This window comes from Sturnus vulgaris, chromosome Z (assembly GCF_052056855.1).
Source record: "Sturnus vulgaris isolate bStuVul1 chromosome Z, bStuVul1.hap1, whole genome shotgun sequence".
Classification (NCBI taxonomy): domain Eukaryota; kingdom Metazoa; phylum Chordata; class Aves; order Passeriformes; family Sturnidae; genus Sturnus; species Sturnus vulgaris.
This window is the reverse complement of record NC_142283.1, coordinates 18,556,303-18,576,197: the sequence shown is the minus strand read 5'-3', so window position 1 is coordinate 18,576,197 and position 19,895 is coordinate 18,556,303. Positions and strand designations below refer to the sequence as shown.

The 19,895-nt window shown below is 39.4% G+C and overlaps 1 protein-coding gene across 15 annotated transcripts in view; it reads left to right on the top strand.

The window, feature by feature from the left end:
• SUSD1 (sushi domain containing 1) overlaps nt 1–19,895 on the top strand; it is a 50,054-nt gene that overhangs the window by 2,595 nt on the left and 27,564 nt on the right. For 10 of the 15 annotated variants that reach the window (XR_015799564.1, XR_015799560.1, XR_015799561.1 and 7 more), the window contains exons 2-8: nt 9,063–9,194; nt 10,687–10,842; nt 11,496–11,648; nt 12,962–13,138; nt 14,250–14,303; nt 15,072–15,251; nt 16,887–17,066. Coding sequence is in view for 10 of the 15 variants with exons in the window: in XM_088156791.1 (XP_088012917.1) it covers nt 9,063–9,194; nt 10,687–10,842; nt 11,496–11,648; nt 12,962–13,138; nt 14,250–14,303; nt 15,072–15,251; nt 16,887–17,066 (1,032 nt within the window). In the remaining 5 variants the exon portion in view is untranslated. Of the gene's footprint in view, nt 1–7,122; nt 7,344–9,062; nt 9,195–10,686; nt 10,843–11,495; nt 11,649–12,961; nt 13,139–14,249; nt 14,304–15,071; nt 15,252–16,886; nt 17,067–19,895 lie in introns of those variants that run through there. The other 5 variants (XR_015799563.1, XM_088156786.1, XR_015799562.1 and 2 more) reach the window with 3 other exon arrangements.

Here is a 19,895-nt window from a genome sequence, read left to right as displayed (position 1 = left end):
TTGTCAAGTTTAGTTCTTACCAAAAAACGTGGCAGTGTTACTGGCTCACTTTTCAGCATTACTGACCACCTTTCTTTCTTTATTTTTCTTCCCTTTTCCAATTCTCTCCTATGGCTAAATTGTCCAAAAGCAATGTGAGATTTAATAGCAGCAATACAGTACCTTCAGCAAAATGTCATTTCTGTATATGCAGAATTTGACTCATCTGGTCATCAGATTTGAAGTATCTTGTGAATTGTGTAACTAAGGTTCCCCATTTTGAAAAGCTCTGAAAGCAGTTTTTCTATTTAAGGTCACAATACATTTCTAAAAAGTTTATTACCCAAGTAATGTCTTATATCTATTAACTGAAAGTGGCTTCTTTACTTTTCTTCATACATGATGTTTGGTTGGATGACATGCTCTTTTCCTTTTTGTGTGTATGTTCTCATTACGACTGAACAGCTTAAAATTCTGTCTTGCTGGGGCTTTAATTATCATTTCAAAAGCACACAGGGTTTATACTGTTGGTCTTTGTGTTTCAACAAGTTTATCCTCTTTCTCAGAGCCTTCATTGGTCTATCATATACTGAACTGGTTAAAGATTTTTGGTAGCAGACCTCTCACAATTAAGTCCATCATTTTTGAATGTGTTTGTTTCAACAGTAAATAACTATGCATTATGCTCTTTAAGCATTAGATCTTTCCATGTTGATTCAACCACAGAGACACAAAGGTTAATGAACACCACACTTCTTGATGCTAAGACTTGTTATGTATACGTGTCTTTTTTTCTGCTCTGGTTTGGCACTGCTTGTTACAGCCTGCCTGATACAAGATGGCCTGAGTTAATTTCTCCTTCAAGGCATGCTATATGTGCCTGTAAGATTCCCCAAGGACTTATTAGAACTCTTTGTGGAGCTCTTTATTCACCAGTGCAGAACTATGCTATTTGAGTGAACAATTTTTCTTCGAGGAAGTTGTTCAATGACTGTGTATCTCTAGCTTTTACACAAACTGCTTATTCTCCAGGGCTTAGTTTCTCCCAGTTTTATAATATGGGAAGATTGCATTTTTCATTTAGGTTATTTTAATGCATATGATTTTAATCAAGGCCCTTCAAAAATATTTTTAGGTCATTGTTGCCATTCATCAACAGGAAAATAGATAAGGAAGAGGTTACTATGGAAGGGCCTGACCATAAGATGTTAGCAGCAGCATCCTGTCTTGCCTGGGATATCTCGCTCACTTGCTGTCTCACGAAATCTAACAGGAAAATTGCTGGTAACTTTGCAGATCAATTGCCTAGAAACACCGGGCTTGATTAAGATGCTTGATGTAAATTTTGAATCCTTTTGAATAATCTTGATTCTGTCCCTTTTGAAGACTAGGATCCAATCTAAACAACCACATTTCTAAACTGACATATACATAACTTCTTACACTCCAAATGATGGGCCTGTACCTTCAGTCAAAGTTTAAAACCTCCGGTGTGCATCTGGTTGTGCATCAAACGGGTATAAAATAAAAAAATCTGTAACTGTAATTTGACAGTGGATTCATGTAGCACATAGCAAGAAAAGATTTCTCAGCCTCGTGCAGGCCTAAATGGTTAGTCATATTTAGTTCTCGCGGGGTTACATTATTTGAAGGTCAAGTTTTTCTGCTATATGGAAAGTTCATGAGCCCTTGTGCTCTTGTGGCCAAGCAGGCCTGTGGTATCCTGGGTTACATGGGGAGGAGAACAACCAGCAGGTCCAGAGAGGTGATCCTGCCCCTCTGCTCAGCCCTAGTGAGGTCTCACCTGCAGTGATGTGTCCAGTTCTGGGCTCCTCAGAGAGACATGGAGCGGGTCCAGTGAAGGGCAACAAAGGTGATCAAAGGACTGGAGCGTCTCTCTTATGGGGAAAGGCTGAGAGAGTTGGTGTGTTCAGCCTTGACAAGAACCAACTGAGAGGGGACCTCCTCAATGTCTATGAGTATATGAAGGGAGGGTGTCGAGAGGATGGAGCCAGGCTCTGCTCAGTGATGCCAAGAAATAGGACAAAAGGCAGAAAATGATGCACAGTTCCACCTGAACATAAGAAAGAAATTCTTTACAGTGTGAGGAACGGTGCACTGGAACAGATTGTCCAGACTGTTTGTGAAGTTTCCCTCAATTGAGATATTCAAGAACCATGTGGATGGAATCCTGTGCCATGTGCTCTGAGATAACCCTGCATGAGCAGGGAGATTGGATCAGCGTCCTCCAGTGCTCCCTTCTAACCTTTCCCATTCTGTGGTTCTGTGATTGTAAAACAAACTTGATTTCTTGCAGATACCATTTGAAGGTAAATAGGGCTTTCAGCTTTGCAATTCGAATGAAAAAGAAAATAAAAAGACTAGGTGGCGTTTTATTTCCATAGAAATGCCAATCTTAAGTCTTTATTACAATTTATAACAACGTAGAAATGCCATCACCCAGGGTGCATTTCTCCTCTGATTGCCAGTAAATGTAGAAATAATAGTTACACCTAATTTAATTTTCCAAGATCAAAGAGCAGAGCTTGTGCTGATTTTGTAACAAAACAAAAAGACCCTCTTTTTTTAATGCCAATGAATGCATAATTTTATGAATCTAAAATCCAACTAATTCTGCTGGCTTTGTATTCCCGGGGTCTAAAAATATAGTAATTTAAGGTACTTTCTAATTGAGGTAAAAGCAGCTACTTTAAACTCGATAAACAGCATGTAAAAGTTTAATTGCTTACAGAACAACTCAGAGAGTGAAGGTTGAGGTATTTACTATGAAAGGTTTGGTTACTAGATTTCCTTTTCTTTCCCAATGCACAGTGTTGATGCAAATCTGAGATTGCCTGGTGACAAAATACAATTGGTCCATAGATAAAGAAGCCATGGCAAAAGAATCCCCAGCTGCCTGAATAGCTTCAGAATGGTTTATTATTGGTTTATTATCTCTGGTTACAGAACCACAGAATGGCTGGGGTTGGAAAGGACTTCTGGAGATCATCTGGTTCAACTTCCCTGCTAAAGCAGATTCACAGGAACGTGTTCAGACAGGATGGCCAGGAACTTGTAAGACACAAATATGGAATTTACCTTCATAGATAATATAATTTGACAAGTTGCCATACTTCCCATGTAATGTTTTTACACTCACTTTTAGACTCATCTTGCCCATAAATACAGCAAAGATGATGGTGAGGGAAGGATAATACAACAATAATTGTACAGTCAGCGGGATTTGGATTTTTTTCCTGTACCTATCAAAAATATTGTCATAAATTTTTGCCTTATTGACAAGTTGTTATAAAGTTTCATGCAGCTGCAATAGAAAGGCCAACACCCCTGTGGGTGAGCTTGGGAAGCCTGGCAGAGAAGAAAGCATGAATCTTGTTGCCAAGTTCTTTCTCTTCAGATTTTAGCAGATATTTTAGGATCTGAAAGGAAAAGATATCTGCTCATCTACTTGGAGCTGAAAAAAAATCACAATATTGCTTTTTATTTAGTTAGTTATTTTTTTTAAATGTATGAAGAGGGTGCTGTTACTGTTCCTTTCTGAACTTTTCCTTTGTGCGTTTCTGCCTCTGTCCTAACTAACTATGGTCTTCCATCAGCACAACCCTCAAAAAGACATAGCATGAAACAATCAGAAGCAGTGGCTATCAGCAGTATTTCTGGATGACATTCCAAGATCTGACAACACTAGGACACCCCCATAAACCAATATACACTAAGTCCTTGTGGCTTAAAAAGGTCTAAGAACTGGGGCAGACTGCTGTGGCATGAAAGCTTCTACCAGAGGTTGTGTTGCACCATACACACTTATGTAGGAATACTATCCCAGTGACACATCTAAGTGGGAGGGAGAGTGAAGAGAGGCAGAGAGGGGTTATCTTATCAAAGCTCCCAGTGGGTTTGTGGCAAAGCCCAGTTTGGTCTCCTATGCTAAAACCCACAGATAGCAGCCCTTTTGCTCTGGAGAGCTGCTTTTCTGATTAGCAGTAACTGTCAGCAGGCTTTATCACCTACTCTGCCCTTGTTATGGGATGTACAGGGCATACTCTGACATATGTTACATCCAAGGCCTATTCTCTAGGCAAATTGTATAGAAGCATTCAATATTTAAGGTTCAAATTCAAGTATCCAATGCTTTTTGCAGAAAATCTCATTTACGTTTTCATCTTGACTTAATCTGCTAGGAGATGAGACAGTGGCATAGGCACCCTGAGAGTACAGACACAAATGCTGCAAACAACTTGAGTGATAATATTTCCTTTAAAAAAAAAAACATACAAGATACTGCTTTACTTCTGCACAATATTTACTGAAGCATTTTCAATAGAAACTGAAGAGGGTTCACCAATTTTTTCAGTTATTTCTGAAATTTTGAGTTATTTTCAACAATTGGTGTCTCATTCTGGGTACAAAATGGGTAACCAGAAACAAGTTGTTAATTTGATTAATTTTAAATAGGCAAGAGAGACAGAATTCAGATACAAGGAATTTTCCATCAAGCTGTAGTTACTCTTTTCATTGCCAGTTGGAAAGAAGTACTTGATAGCAAGCTGTTTGAGAATGCAATTGCACTATGAATAGCTGTGTGATCTGTTAACAAGGATGAAATAACATTTATTCACTCAGGCTGAAGATGTATGTTGTGTTTTTAAAAATGTGTTTGCTGAAAGAGCTATTAGTATCAAATATTTTGTCTTCATGTATCAAAATAAGCAGTATAACCTATGCCAAAAATCCTTAGGAGAAAAAAACCAAAGAGATTTAGATGACATGGTGATATTCATTGTCTGCAAAGGAGAGCAATACAAAATGCAGATGGCTGAGGAGATGTTTAATCCAGCTTGCCCTTCTGATTTTCAATTATCGGCATGTAGACACTTGCAAGCTGAAAATGCACAGGAAACTTCCAAGCATCTCTGGATGAATTTACTTTGACCATCACAACTATTTTCTTTTCACAAAGAAGAAAAATTGAAGCAAATACCGGTACATACATATTCTGGGTAATTTAATGTTAGGGATGAAGGAAATACTGTAATTACAAACAAGGCTTCCTTTAGGTTTGACAAGGAAAATATCATTTTTTTTATCATATCTGGAACAGAAATTATAGGTAGATATTAGTCTGTGTTTTCATTAGAGAGATTTTTATGTGAAACAATCAAGATTTGCCCAAGATGTTAAGGATCAGCATGTTGGGACACTAGTCTGTCTTACCCTCCTGAATCTTTAATTATCTTTCTGTACCAATTATCTAGGGCTTAGGCAGGTGACCTCAGGGCAGAAGTGATCTGTGATGAATCTCACTGGTGGATTCAGACCTGACGTACTGGAAGAGATTGTTTGGGAATGCTGTGAATTCTACACCACTGTCAGCATAAAAAGCAAGTTAGACAAGCACGTCAGGAATCATAGTTGACCTTGTTGTGGAGCAGAAAACAGAACAAATGACCTCTCAACATCTTTTGACGCTTATTTCTTATGTCCATGCATTGAATTTAAAGTAGCCTTTGTGTAGTTTAATTATTTGGTTCTGAAGTATGTCTTAAAGAGCAATTACTTGTCTATCTGAGACACAATGGACAGGAACATAATAAGGAGGTTAGTTCCAGTCAAGGTCCTGTACTTTTTTCAGCTGATACACGTTTGTTGCTTTCTTTAAAGAATATTTCTATTACAATTTTTAATTCATTCTCTTTATAAATATGATGTATTTCTTCAGGCCTCGTGCCAAAAATATTTTCCTGTTTGCTGCATGAGGTGTTTATAATTATAAAAAGTTGCTTCCGCTAGTTTTTATGAAAGGAAGAATAGAAATTGCAGTGATTAGTAGGTCTACTACACAGTACGCTGCCAAAGAAAATTGTAATTTCCAAATAATTTTAATATGTTGTGCAGAACAATTGCTCTCTGAACCATTCCTTATAATGATAAGCTACTTACCACCACTGAGAATGCATGCTTCTGATTTCAGTCATTTTAAGGGAGAGACATGCAGTAATGACATCTGTAGTGTGTTCTTCCAAAAGTAGGATCACTTGTATGTAACTGGCTGCTGTTGAAGAATCTGGTCAAGATTAATAAGTGTAGCAGAAGCTGATTAAAAGTATATACATGGTTAAGTAGGCAGAACAGTAATTAAAAAATGAAAACCAAACAAACTTCCAAGCAAATAAAACCCAGAACAAACAAAAAATTCCCCAAAAACAACAAACCAAAACCCTGAAACCTGTAAGACAGCCACTTGTAAATAAATTAATGAAGTTGATAATTCAGTGAAACTGGGTTTTATGTGCCTTGAAATCAGATACCGATAGTTTGGTGTTTGTTATAATACAGCAGTAAATGATCAGGTTATACCACTTAACTGCAGTGGTGATGGAGGACTGGGCTGAGTTAACATTCAAGGACATTAATGAAAAGCCACCGTAGCACACGAGCAAAACTTCTGGAATCTTATTAGAGTCCCCAGATATGCCTCATTCGACCTTTGTGTTAGGCTTCCCCGATTCCTCACCTTGGCACTCCTCTGTTGTGGTAACTGGGCAACTGTTTTTGTAGATGAAAAGTTTATGCAGCTTTGTAAAATGCAGGCTCATGGACATAAATGAGGACTATGAGCTCTAGGGCTATTACTTCTCTTCTACAGCAGCAAACTCTTAAGGCAGCGCTACTGGTCCTGCCTAAACCCGAGGTTTGGGGATTCACCTGAGCGGCGCCTAAGGCCTGCAGTGAGAAAGCTTTATTTCAAACACTAAGGGCTAGCGGTGTAGGGCTGCACCAGCTTCCTTCACCGAACGGCTGATGTGACAGCTGCGTGTGTCCATCCAGCCGCCCTTCCTGGGAATCGTAAATAATTCCACCATCCGTTTCTGCCGCCGTCCGGGGCTATGGACAGCAGCAGCCCTTATCAGCCTTGCCACCTGCCTGGCCGGGGCAGAGGCGGTGTCCCGGGGAAGGAAAGGGGTTGTGCCAGAGAGGAGAGGAAAAGGAAAAAAAAAAAAGGGAAAATAAGAAAGGGGGAAGAAAATAGAGAGGTTTGCGGGCAGCGGGGCCGAGGAGGAAAGGAGCCTTGCTGAGGGTGAAAGCCCCGGGGGGATCCGAGGGCGCGGCGGAGGCGATAAGGGCGTGCCGCCCACTAGCCACCCTCCGCCCGTGGCTGCGGGCTCTGCCCTGCCCCAGGGCTCTGCCCTCCCTCAATCCCTCCGCCCCTAGGGACCATGCTGAGGGCCCGGGGCCGTGAGGCACCGACGGGGCCATGAGCTCGGGGGGCCGACGGGCCCCAGGGCCGCTCCTGCTGCTGCTGGTGCTGCTGGTGCTGCCGCGGTGCGCGGGGCGGCGGCGGGGTGAGTGCGGCCGGGCGGCGGGACTGTCAGCTGGAGCCGGGCGCCGGCCCTGCCGCCACGGCCAGCGCTGGCGGTGGAGGCCGGACAGCCCTTGGTGGTGGTGCTGGGGGCAGCCCGTGCTGGTATGGTGCCCAGGCATCGCCTGGTGCCGGTGGCGATGGTGGCCGTGGTGGGTGCTGTCCTTTACGCTGGCCGGTGTCTCCTCGACACCTGCTGACGGCGACCTCGTGTCGGGCCTTGGCATGGCAGGAGCCACACCTGAGGGAGCGTATGGGTAGGACCAAAACAGTGAGGTGACTGTAGTGCTGGCATGATAAATTGTGTGTTGTGAAGGACGAGTAAGTAATAAAATGTCAGCTGTAGAAGTAAGGGGAGGTGGGGGTTGGAAACATGTTTTTTATCTCCCGAAGCAGCAATCTGAGGAGGAAACTCCCATGTCTTATCAGGAGATTGAGGTATCGTGAGAAAGTTCTCTCCGTGGCTGTTTGTAAATTTAATTTTCTGGTCTATGTTGGCTGCAGTGGCAGCTGACAGTTTTTGTTTTCCGTTCTTATCAGAAACACACACGCAAGTATATAAAAGCATGGATAATTAGGAGTAGGAATCTATGATACTTCCCACAGCCTTAAGGCACTTATGTGTGTAAATGCACTGTGAATAAAACAAACTGTGTGCATGTGGAAGGCCAGTTTTATCACAGTGATAAATTTGATGCATACAATAATACTAGTGTTCAGTTGCCTTCTCCTTCCAGTTATGGTTATGTATTTAGACATTGTAGAGTAGTCAAAATTTTGTCAGAGATGCTAAATATACAGTGATGTTAGTGTTCTTATCAATTTCAGCTATCTTAGAAAAGTAAAAAATTCCATGCTTGTGTGTCAAGCATCATGAGACAGCAGCTTGTGCAGTGTTAGTTCGTTCTTTTAAAAAGTAAGAAGGCGTTAGCATGTGCATGCTTTGCCTACATTAAATCTATCCATTCTGACGTTTATCATTTGGAAAGTGAGGGTATGTGTAATAACAAAAAGAGTTTATCCAAAAAAAGGAGGAAAGTGAACATAATGCCATGAAAGTATGACTACAAAGAAGAGAACAAATTTAATTTTTATTCTAATTTCATGTATATTTAAAGCCCTATCAAATTATAGTAAATTAGGTTGTGTGCTTTTCAAGCATTTTTAATAAAAGTTAATTTCTAGAATTACTTTACTGTAAGTAATGTTACTCCTGACAGCATTCACAACATTTTTATGAATAAGATTTTTACCATATTGACACATGATACAAACAGGTTGATAAGTATCCCAAATGTCTATGTGTAAATAATAGAAGAAAACCACAACAAAACAGAGGAAACAGAAATAAAGAGAAAAAATTCATATGGAGAAAACATGAATTATATTGGATAGAGTTACATACTATATACTTCTAAACCTTTCTGATTGCTGAAAAGCTCTTTTCATTGTTGTCAAAGAAGAGAAGGATGGACAAAAATGCTCAGCATAATTATTTGTTTAATTTTCTCTGTTAATTTTTCATCTTTAGTGTTTTAATACAATAGCTGTGGTTTTTCTACAAGTTTCCAAGTTAGCTAGTGGTCTATCCAATGTGTTTTAATCTGGATTGTATCTCCACTTTGAATTCTGTGCTGGTTATCCTACCATGCCACTTGTAAGGTACTTAAAAAAAAATAATTGTGTTTTTTTGTCCTTAAAGCAATTGTGGGCAGATCCATTCCCGATGTCTGTGCAACTTGCCACATTCATGCAACATGTCAGCAAAGTGGAGGAAAAAGTGTTTGTATCTGTAATTATGGATTTGTAGGCAATGGAAGAACTCATTGTCAAGGTAGGCTGCCTGTTTATAAAATGGAAATAAACTCCGTAAATTCCTAAAATGCTCCTTCTCAAATAATTTCAAAGAATTCTTTGAAGCATGCTAAAAACTTGGTCATTTCCCATTTCTATGGTCAGAATTTCCCATGGAATATATTTGCATTGTTTTTCCTCACCAAAAGGCTTCTACATGTTCAGAATTGTTGTTTAACATTTTGTGACTATTGCTGATAGTGTCCTTCTAAGACTATCTCGTGTGACAAATCAATATGTGATTCAAAGAGCAATGTCAAATGCTTTGTCTCAGTGTCTGTAGTAGCTTACTAGTGCTTAAACGTGGTGGTCCTTCACCAACGATCTCCTCCTCTCCATCTCTTACCCTTCTTTCACAAAGCACTGGCAGCTGCTGGATCCTGCACAGAGTTCAGGTGTCTCGTTGTAGGAAAAACATAGAATCATAGAATACTTCAAGTTGAAAGGGACCTTAAAATTCACACAGTTCCAACCCCCTTGCCATGGCCAGGGACAGTTTCCACCAGACCAAATTACTCAGAGCTCCACCCAAGATGGCCTTGAACACTTTCAGGGATGGAGCATTGAGGCATCCACAACTTTTCTGGGCAGCCTGTTCCGGTGCCTCACTACCGTCACAATGACGAATCTCTTCATGATACCAAATCTGAATCTGTCCTCTTTCAGTTTAAAGCAGTTCCCACTTGTCGCAGAACTACAAGATGCTGTCCAAAGTCAGTCTCCAGCTTTCTTGAAAGTCCTCTTTAGGTTCTGGAAGGCTATAATAAGATCTCCTCAGAGCCTCTCTTTTCTAGTCTGAACAACCCCCAACTCCTTCAGCCTTTCTTTGTGGGAGAGGTGCTCCAGCCTGTAATTTTCTTCATCGCCTCAATTGAACTTGCCAGTCTTCTTGCTCAGTTTGTTCTTGCCAAGGCATCTTGGTTATCAAACTGCTTATGCTAATTAAATCCACCGTACTCTCTGTCTTGGCTCCCACACCCCTCCCTTCCCTGCTGGCCAGCGCTGCTTTGGATGCAGCACAGGACACGTTTGGCTTTCTGAACTATGAGTACCCATGGCCAGGTCATGTCCAGCTTCTCACTCACCAGCACCCCTAAATCCTTCTCAGCAGGACTGCTCTTGAGCCATTCTCTACCCAGACTGCAGCTGTGCTTGGGGTTGCCCCCACCCAGGTGTTCCATGAGCTTCTGCAGTGTACACCGTAAGGAAGAGTGGAAGGAGAGAGCAGGGCCCTCTGGTTTCAGCAACTCTTAGATTCTTTGATCAACTTGAGCTGTGTCACGAAACTATTCACATTTTCATCCAGGGACAACAATTTCTGTTGTTCTCCAGCTTACCAGCAGTATTTACATCCCAAATAATTTATAAAGGAAATCAGTAAGGAGAAGTCTGGTTACTTGAGCATGAGTGAGGAGGGAAGGATACCTCCCTTTTCTTAATCTCTGTCTGATGTTTTTTAAATGTACTCACAGATAAAGATGAGTGCCAGATTGGAGCCAGCAAGATCTGTGGAAATCATACTCTGTGTCACAATACACATGGAAGTTTTTACTGTGTTTGCCTTGATGGATACCGAGCCTCCAACAACAACAAGACATTTATTCCCAATGATGGCACGAACTGTACAGGTAAACATCACAAAGAATCCTGAACATGACAAATCCAGAACTTAATTTGCTACTGCACAATTTTTTCTTCTCATCGCTGTTGAACTTCTTTTCTGATGCTATATTAAAGAACTTTTTGTTCTTCATACACTTGTTTGACATCCAGGTTTCTAACAGCTATGAATTAGTTCCATTTTGAACTCTGCTGTGTTACAAATCATTGCTTCACAGTCTCATTCAAACAATGATCTTTTCAGAAAAAGCAGCAGCAGCTATAGTAATGAAATAGGATGATACTTAAAATTCTCCAGGTTGTCATTTTTATGTTTAGAGTAGAATATTAGCCAGTTCCTTGTTAGTGATGACTTGTTGTAACCGTTCAAGAGATGTCCAGATACAGGATTTTTCTGGAATTGTTTGAACTGCATATAACCTTGGAAACTATTTATCAAGTAAACCAGCAGTAATTCTGAAGATAGCTAGCTACAAAATTGCAACAGTCTTCTTTCCAGATGCTTGAAGATGAGACAATAATGAGCTCCTTTGTTTTCCTAGAAGAGCTGTGAGAAGCTATGTAGAACTCTTCATGGAAGAGTTAAGCTTGGGCCGTATATTAATTAATTAAAACAAAAAGCCCTATTATGTAGTGCATCTACTTTTCTCTGAATTTTTAGATATAGATGAATGTGAGGAGTCTGGGTTGTGTGGTCACAATGCAAGATGTGTGAATACTGAAGGAAGCTACATGTGTTACTGCAATGATGGCTATAAATTAGAAACTGGAGAACATTCTTTTCATCAAGATGGAAACACAGTTTCGTGCAAAGGTAAGAGCCTTTGGATGCTATTTTGCTAGCAGATAAAATCACATGTTGCATCATAGTGTAGTGCCTGTTCTGGCCTGTGCTTCTCCAGGGCAGAAACCCTTTCTCTGGACTTTGCTTGCTGTATAATGTTTTTTCTTGCATTTGGTTTGTTCTGGTGATGTCAGGATCCCAGAGTCAACACCAGATATTCCTACACGTTCTCAGCAGTGCTACAGATGTGCAGTCAGAGAAGCTTGATAATGTTTTGAAAGTAATGTAGTTAGTTTCTGAGTAGAAAGGAAGTGTGTTGTAATCCAGTTGTTTATACAATCACACCACATAAAGGGGAAGAGAAGAGAGACTAAATAGCTAGTAAGAGAGGATAGATGAATGAAAAAAGCCTAGGGGAGAGGAATAATAAAATAACAACTTAGCTATTTATTACATGCTTCGCCTCCTGCATAAATAAACGGTTCTGTTTATGTTGGCATAACAATGAAACCATAACCAAAACCAAGTTTCCAATTTGCAAGTCTTTAGTGTCGGTTTTCACAGATGCAAACTGCTAGCAGTGTAACTTGTGGATATCAGAGTATATAATGAACACAGGTGTCCCAGGTGGAGGGCGCTGCCTAAATTATATTCGGCTTTTATGTCTGAATTATTGCCAGAACCATCAGTAAAGCTTGCAGCCTGTAATTGCTCAGTTTTTCTGACTGGAGTGCTCCGCTCTGTTTGCCAGAATTGCTGATAACCCTGCTTCTTATCTCACTGACTTGCCTCTCCATATTCTGTGGTGGAGTGTCTGTACCGATTGTGTTTCTTGCAGAGTTGCACAAGGGAGCCCTGTCCAAGCAGATGTGCTGGAGGAGTGGAGCTTTTATATGCGGGCTATTTCAATGAGAGTGAAGTATTTGAGGGGCAGAATATTTCTTTTCAATTTATCTGCTGCAAAGTGCTTCACTTCTCCCAAGCACAGGGAAATAAAGCTGTGCATTGGGGCCTGAAATTTTCCTCTGATTTTGAAGTATCATTCAGCCATTGCTGTAATGAGACTCGCCCACACAAAGCACTGTCCCATTGCCGTGTCTCATCTTTGGTGAATGGCTCCAGCTGTATGTTAGTAAAGGTGTTGCTCAATAACTGCTTCCCTGTGTTACTCCAACTGTGGCCAGGACAATTCTTCAAATCTAATATTCTACCGCTTTGGCAACCTTTCAGATTCATCAGATAAGGTGTATTTTGTGATGTGACCATCTAGTTCAGCTAATTTTGAAGTGCTCAAGTGTTGTGATTTATGTGTTGTGAGATCTTCCAACCCAGTCTCTTTGCAGAAATCGGATGTGGCTCCCCTCCTGAAATGAAGCATGGCTACATTGTGGGGAACTACAGCATGCTACCAGGAAGTGCAGTTCATTATGAGTGTCAAGAAGGGTTTTACAGCAATGAAGGAAAGTTCTCATACTGCACTGCAAATGAAACTTGGGAACCTCCTACTTTAAGCTGTAAAGGTGAAAAGAGTCTTAAATCTTTCTTAAATTCTTCATTAAGGGGGTTCATGCATGGGAAGTGTGTTTGTGAAGATAGACTGTTTCCACAATCTGAAGGATATGTTTTTTCAAGATCATGTTAATTGCAGAAAAAGAAGAAAATAAAAATACATGTTATTGTCCTTAAGTATAGTGACATTTTATGTGACATTTTTGATGCTGGTCCCTACATTTTTACAGACACAGCAATGTGTCCTTCTGCCTGCGAGCTGAGGCCTAGAAAACAACTAAATTTCTTTAGCATTTCTCTGGACAGGCTACTGGGTTGGAAGGCATCACTGACCTCTCGTGAAAATATCAATTTTCCTGACGCCTTTTGAAGTTTTGTCTGAAGGTTTGCTGTAGTTGCAAAAAAGAGGCATCATAGCACTCTTCATCTTCTGGGTAGTCTTCATAATTTTAAGAGCATTTGTGCATGAACAAACACTTCCACATCCTGAAGAGTTAAGTTTTCTATGACTGTCTTTAAAATGTTCACTTGCTTTGGTGTTCTAATCATCCATTCTCTAATAATATTACTGGTTATGACTGCAGGATTCTTTTTGTGTTCCCGTGAGTAGTTAGAAAGCCTTTTTATTAGTTAAATGACACTTGAAGTGTCATTTAGTGTTAGTTAGCTAACAGAAGACACACTGTGTATATAGCAATTCTACAGGGGAAAATTCTCATCCTGGAAATTGTCACTTAGTGAAGAGAGTTCTTTCTGTCTCTGAAATGACAACAGTCCTCTTGGTTTCCAGTTCTTTCTCTCTTTTTTTTTTTTTTTTTCTTCTCCAAGAATGGATAGAAATGCAACATTTATGGGAAGTGAATAAATTAAAATAAGGGTGCTAAAACAGTGTGGCTGGGAAAAGCAAAATATGAACTATCACTAGAAATTCATAAGAAAGAAGAGATAAAACAATTATAAAACAATGCAAGTAACACTTCCCCCAAAAAAACCATAAATAAAATACAATGAATTTGAAAACAAAAAGAGAGTGCCCAGAGTCTCAAGTGGTCCCATGAGAAAGATTGTGGAATGCAATTCTTGCAAGTTGTTGATATTTTTTTTTTTGTTAATGTTTTTCAGAAATCGCTTTTTCCATGTGCTTTTTTAAATTTCTACAATCAAACAGTATGTCAGGTCAGACTTTCTCAGCACATCTCTTACAGTTAATTGAAGTAAAATACATGACACATCAAGAAGCAGCCAAAAGTCTGAAATGTCAAACTTATTTCTTCCTTGTATTGCAAACTCTTTTCGTGGTTTTCAAATAGGACTTCTCTTTCCTGTGAAACAAGCAAGTCTTTTTTTTTTTCTTTTCTAATACTAGTAAATATACTTTTTACAAATTCTTCCTATTTGTGTGTGTGTGTGCATGCTACTTGACTTCTTTAAGCATTATATAGGCTCTTGCCTTTACAGGAAACTCTTGTACTGTATGTTTGAACCTTTTCTATGGTTTTGCATTTTTACAGTTTTTAAACTTCTTTAAAGTTTTCCTTTCTCAAGGGAGTTTCTGCTCATTGGCCTTCCTTTGAGTAATGCTCATTGCGAATGTTATAGAGCCACCTTATCTGATGCAATCAGGTTTGTAAGAGCAGGAGAGTCTAAAGATTCAGAAGAAAACCAGGACTTTTCTGTATACTAGCAGCTAGACTGAGGGAGGATTCATAGATTTAGCATGCTATTCTGAGAGAAGACAGAAAAGTGTCCTTTTACTTGGAAACAGATGTTTGGAGGAGCTACAGCACTCTCAGTCGTAGTGGGAATATTGTAGAGGAAGTGTTTTATTACTAGGGAGAAGAGGGTTAGAGGGTAAAGATGAAAGAAATACTTCTGTGAGTGCAGCTATCATTGCTCCTGCTGGATGACTATCAGGTCTGTCTTCCTCTTCCTTCATCTCCTCAGGTGTGGACTGTGGGGTTCCACCCTCTGTTTTGAATGCACATCCAACATCTGTGAGCGGGACCACCTACAGAAGTGAGGTTACGTACGACTGTGCTCGTGGTTACCTGATGGCAGGCGGCAATCGCACTGCAGTCTGCAATGCCAGAGGACACTGGGATGGCCCTGATTTGGTGTGCAAAGGTAAATAAAGTCTGCCTTCAGATTTATTTACCATAGATACCATTTAAGTCACTGTAGTAAGTATCAGTCATCCTCTTTGGGCGTTCAGTTTTTACAGTCTTAGTCAAATCTCTTAGAGTGCATGATTTGGAAGAATTTAGCCTAAAGAGTTCCTCAATAAGATGAAACACAGAGGTATATTTAAAAGAAAAAAACCTCTCCTGTTTTGTTTTTTTTTTTAATCTGGGCTCATATTCTTAATTAGGAGACCTTAGAATAGTTACACTCTTTAGTCGTTTTTCACATTTGCACAGCTTCACTTTTCCATTTGTTGAGTAAGCAATATCTTTCCATCTTGTTCATAAGGGTCAAGCTTTCAGTTTATTGCAGTCAAATGTAATTTCTTTGAATGCTCCATGTGTATGTTATAGCCACTCCCTACTTTTAGAATGACCTTTAATATTTTTATTCTTTGTCATGAGTCTAAATAGAGGATTTGCAGTATTGCACAAGAATGTGCTTCTGAATTTCAGTCTGCTTATAGAATGGCCATGGGCAGGTAGCTGGAACAGCAGGAGTTTTTGAGTGTTGTCACATACTGTCCTTCTATGAGTTCAGGACATGCTTGCATGTGCATTAGTTATTCCAAGGCTTATTCTGATGATTTATAGTGGATACATTCATACTCATTGGTGTATGAAAAGGAAGGTAGTCATGGATGGATGTATTGCCCATTGCAATACCTAAGTATAAATTTTCCTTTAAAGGCTGTACAGATCATGATTCTATAAGCTTTGGTTTTTACTTATTTGCTTTCCTTTTTTTAAAATAGAATTTCAGAATCACTTAAAATTATTGAATATTTTAAAAGAACTTGTTTGCTCCTTTAATGTGGGTAAGATTTTAATTGTTACAGTGTTTGCTTCTTGTAACTGAAGTGGTGTAGAATCTTTTATGGAGGTATAATGTTCATTGTGAATTAAAAAGCAGATTTTACCCTAAATAATAATATTCTGTCTATTTGATGTTCACTTTTTATTAATTTTGTTCCCTGTTTTTATTATGCAGCGCCCAAAACCTTAGCAAATTAATTATATTATTAGTTCATTATCTCAGCTTTTAATTATCTGTAAAGTGGCTTGCATAATCTATCAAATTTTCCCTCGGAATTGCTCATTCATCTTGTGTGTAGCAGCTTTTTTTTTCAAAACTTGAATTAAATCCACTGACAAAGGAACATAACCTTCTTGATGCTGTTCTTTCATGACAGTCCTTGGACCCTGTTTTTTAATATCTGCTGCTACTAATGGTAGGTAAAATAAAGGAATAAATAGCATGTGAAGGAAAAGAGAGTGTTGAGGAAAAATAGACTTATTAATAAAAATCTGCTTTATGATCCTTGCTCTCCATTTCTAATCATGACACTGTTTAATTTTATGGGTCATGTTGTAGGATAAATGTCCCACTCCACTAGAAAGTCTCCAGCCACAAAATTCTGGGTTCTGATGAACTGACCTGACTTCTAGAAACCTCTAACAACTGGAAAAAATTGAATTGTAACTTGCTGGGACAGTTCATCCCTCCATCTGTAACATTTTTATATGTCTTGCCTGTTTTCATTTCAAGGTTTTGTTTGCCTCTTTTTCTCTGTTCCAGAAATAGACTGTGGCAAACCTTTGCTCATTCCACATACGACAATGACCTGGGACAACTCCACCACTCTGTGGAGCAGAGTGTACTATCACTGTAAAGAAGGATATTATTTCAATGGAGACAGGAATTTTTCAGAATGCACAATAGATCAGTCATGGGAGAATATTACATATGTATGCAAAGGTAAGTATTACCATACAAAGTTGTTGTTCAAATTGCAATTTAATTGATCTGTCATTCCTATTCTGAAGTTAGGAGCAGGAGGAAGGATGACAGCAAGAAATCCTCTTCTAGTTTAGGGAATGTGGTGGCACTTTTGTATGGAAAGGTCACAGAAAAGTGTTAACAATAGAGCAGCTTCTACTAGATGCCACAGATCTGTCTATAGCTGTCTTGCTTTTATATCAAACAGAAAGAGACTAATGCAACTAAAGTCTTACTGCCTCACTGAGAGCCTTCAACTTAAGCCCATGGATTGTCACTGGAGGAGCAGGAGACGTTTGAAAATATTTTCTTGTGAATCTATTACTGTGGAGTACACTCCAGTGAAAGTAGTGACAATTTAATTTGGAGCCCTTTATCTCTCCCCCCATCTTGTTTGTTTTGGTTTTTGTTCTTTTCTCGTAATGACCAAAGCAGAATTTATGATTGGCTTTCCAGCCTAGATCTAGTTGTCAGAATTTCGTTCCAGAATTATTTTCTTATACTGGCATTTTATTAACAGCAACAACTAGCAAATATTTTAGACTATTGACTGTTGTGATCTTCAGTGTTCTTCTGTGTCCTAAAAAGGAATTGTCTACCACTGTCTATCTCTAGTTCTTAAGTAGCAGTGCTGTCTTTTGCAGAAGATAGTGTTCATTTAGCTTTGAAACATCTTCGTGGTTTTCAGAAGGACTGTCACTGCTGCCACTGCACTTCACATGGAGTTACTGCATGAGGCCTCTCTTCCCTCACTTGAATTGATTTTGAAACCAACGTTGTGTAGAGTGACTAAGTTAGTCAGATCTGTCAGTCTTTGCAATGCTGAGAGTTGTCTTGAGCGCTCTGAAGCTGTGAAGGGCCTGAACCTGCAGACTGCACTCAAAGGATTACTGTGGATTTCAGCAAGAGCTTTGCCAGAGTCCAGCTCTAGCTGCTGGATCAGAGTCAGATAAAAAAGTCAGTTATGGTCGAATAGAATGGTAAGGAAGTGTTACAGGAATAACCTAACTAGTCCAGACTCCTTTAAAAAAAGTTAATCATCAACAGAAAGTTGTTACAAAATCTTACATCTTGTTGACTTCTACATTTTTCATATTCACTAGAGATAATAAATTGCTTTAAAATTAAATGAAATTCCTGTTTTTGCAGTGATGCCTTTGAGATTTACATGCTCTTAGAGGTGTGTGTATAATTTATCAGTAAAGCCCATTAAAATGAGAGAAAGTTATGCTCCATTCCAAAATAATTTATGATAGATGTTGGAAAAAACAATTATCTTTTCTTCCTGCCCAAAAGATTCCATTAGAAATAAGGCAGTTAAGAGAACATCCACAGGAAATTCTCTTTGACAATAAATTTCTTCATTTCTTGAAAAGTGATTTATATGGATTCCTTTTATTTGCATTGTTTGGTGCAGTCTATTGGGATATACGGTAAATATATATGTGTGTGTGTGTGTGTATACAAGTACTTCTCTAAGTAGCTAGTTTAAGTATCAAAAAATGTCTTTACAAAGTTAATTTCAGTTGTGATGCTGATTGAATTAAGCCAACAGTAAGGTAAGGCAATAGTAAGATGGATTACAGTTTTTAGCAACCTTTTATTTATATACATTAAAATGAGGTGATTGAAGTGCAGAGAGCAGACCAGCAATTAAAATACCTGCTGTCTGGTGTGCTCAGTGTGTGATCCTGGACATCCTGTGTAGCTGGCCCTCACAGAACTTCTTTCCCTCTGGAGTAGAAGTGCTTGATTTCCCCGAATCTCAGAACAGTTAATGTTGGAATGACTTCTGGATATCATCCAGTCCAATCTCCCTGTCAAGTCAGGGTCACCTAGAACGGGTGACGCAGGAACACGTCCAAGTGGGTTTGGAACATCTTCATGCTTCCCTGAGCAGCCTGTTCCGGTGCTCTGCCACCCTCAGTATAAAGAAGTTCTTCCTCATGTTGAGGTGGAACTTCTTGTGTTTTAATTTATGGCCGTTGCTCCTCATTCTCTCTCTGGGCACCACTGAAAAAAGTCTGGCACCATTCTCTTGGCACCTGTATTTGAGATATTTTAATTTATTTCATTGCAAAAATGTCCGTATTAGTAGCAGATGGCATTTGCAACATTGTTCACCACTTACAGAAGTAACAGCCAAAAATGTACAAAGAAATCTAATACCTGGGTTTTTTCTTTCCACTAAATTGCTTGTATGTGTGGGGATAGGTGGCAAGAGCTCTGTAAATGAACTTGTATGTGTGGATTCTCTTTTAGCTACTTGCTGAACTTAAATGTAAGAGTGGAGCTGATTCTATCTGCTTTCTGGTAAAAAAGTAGATATTTTTTAATTTCTTGACATAATTTCTTCCCCCTCCAACATTCACTGATGCTGTTGCAACACTTTGCGCTTTTTTTGGTGTTCTACCATTTGTGTTGTGGTTACCAGCACCTGTCTTTGCTGGCTGCCAACAGCCAGGTACTATTTGCATTTCTCTATCCTCTCCCAAGTCTGCCTTTCTCTATTTGACTCCTCCAGGATTTTTTTTCACCTTTCACCTCTGGTCTTCAAGTTTTTATTTGCATGCTCTTTCTTGGACACTTTCTCTTGGGATGGGAAAAAGATTGTGAAGGTAACCTGAAGATCAGTGAGGTAGCAATGAACTTCACTCTCCTTGGTTAATCACAAGTTAAAATTTATAGTGCTGAGATATAGGCAAATGAAGGGGCTTTGCTTCTCCCATTTTATTTATGAGTTTGAGTGCAATCAGTTGATCAAAATCAGATACATTTAAGACTTGGATGCTGCTGTCTGCTACTGTG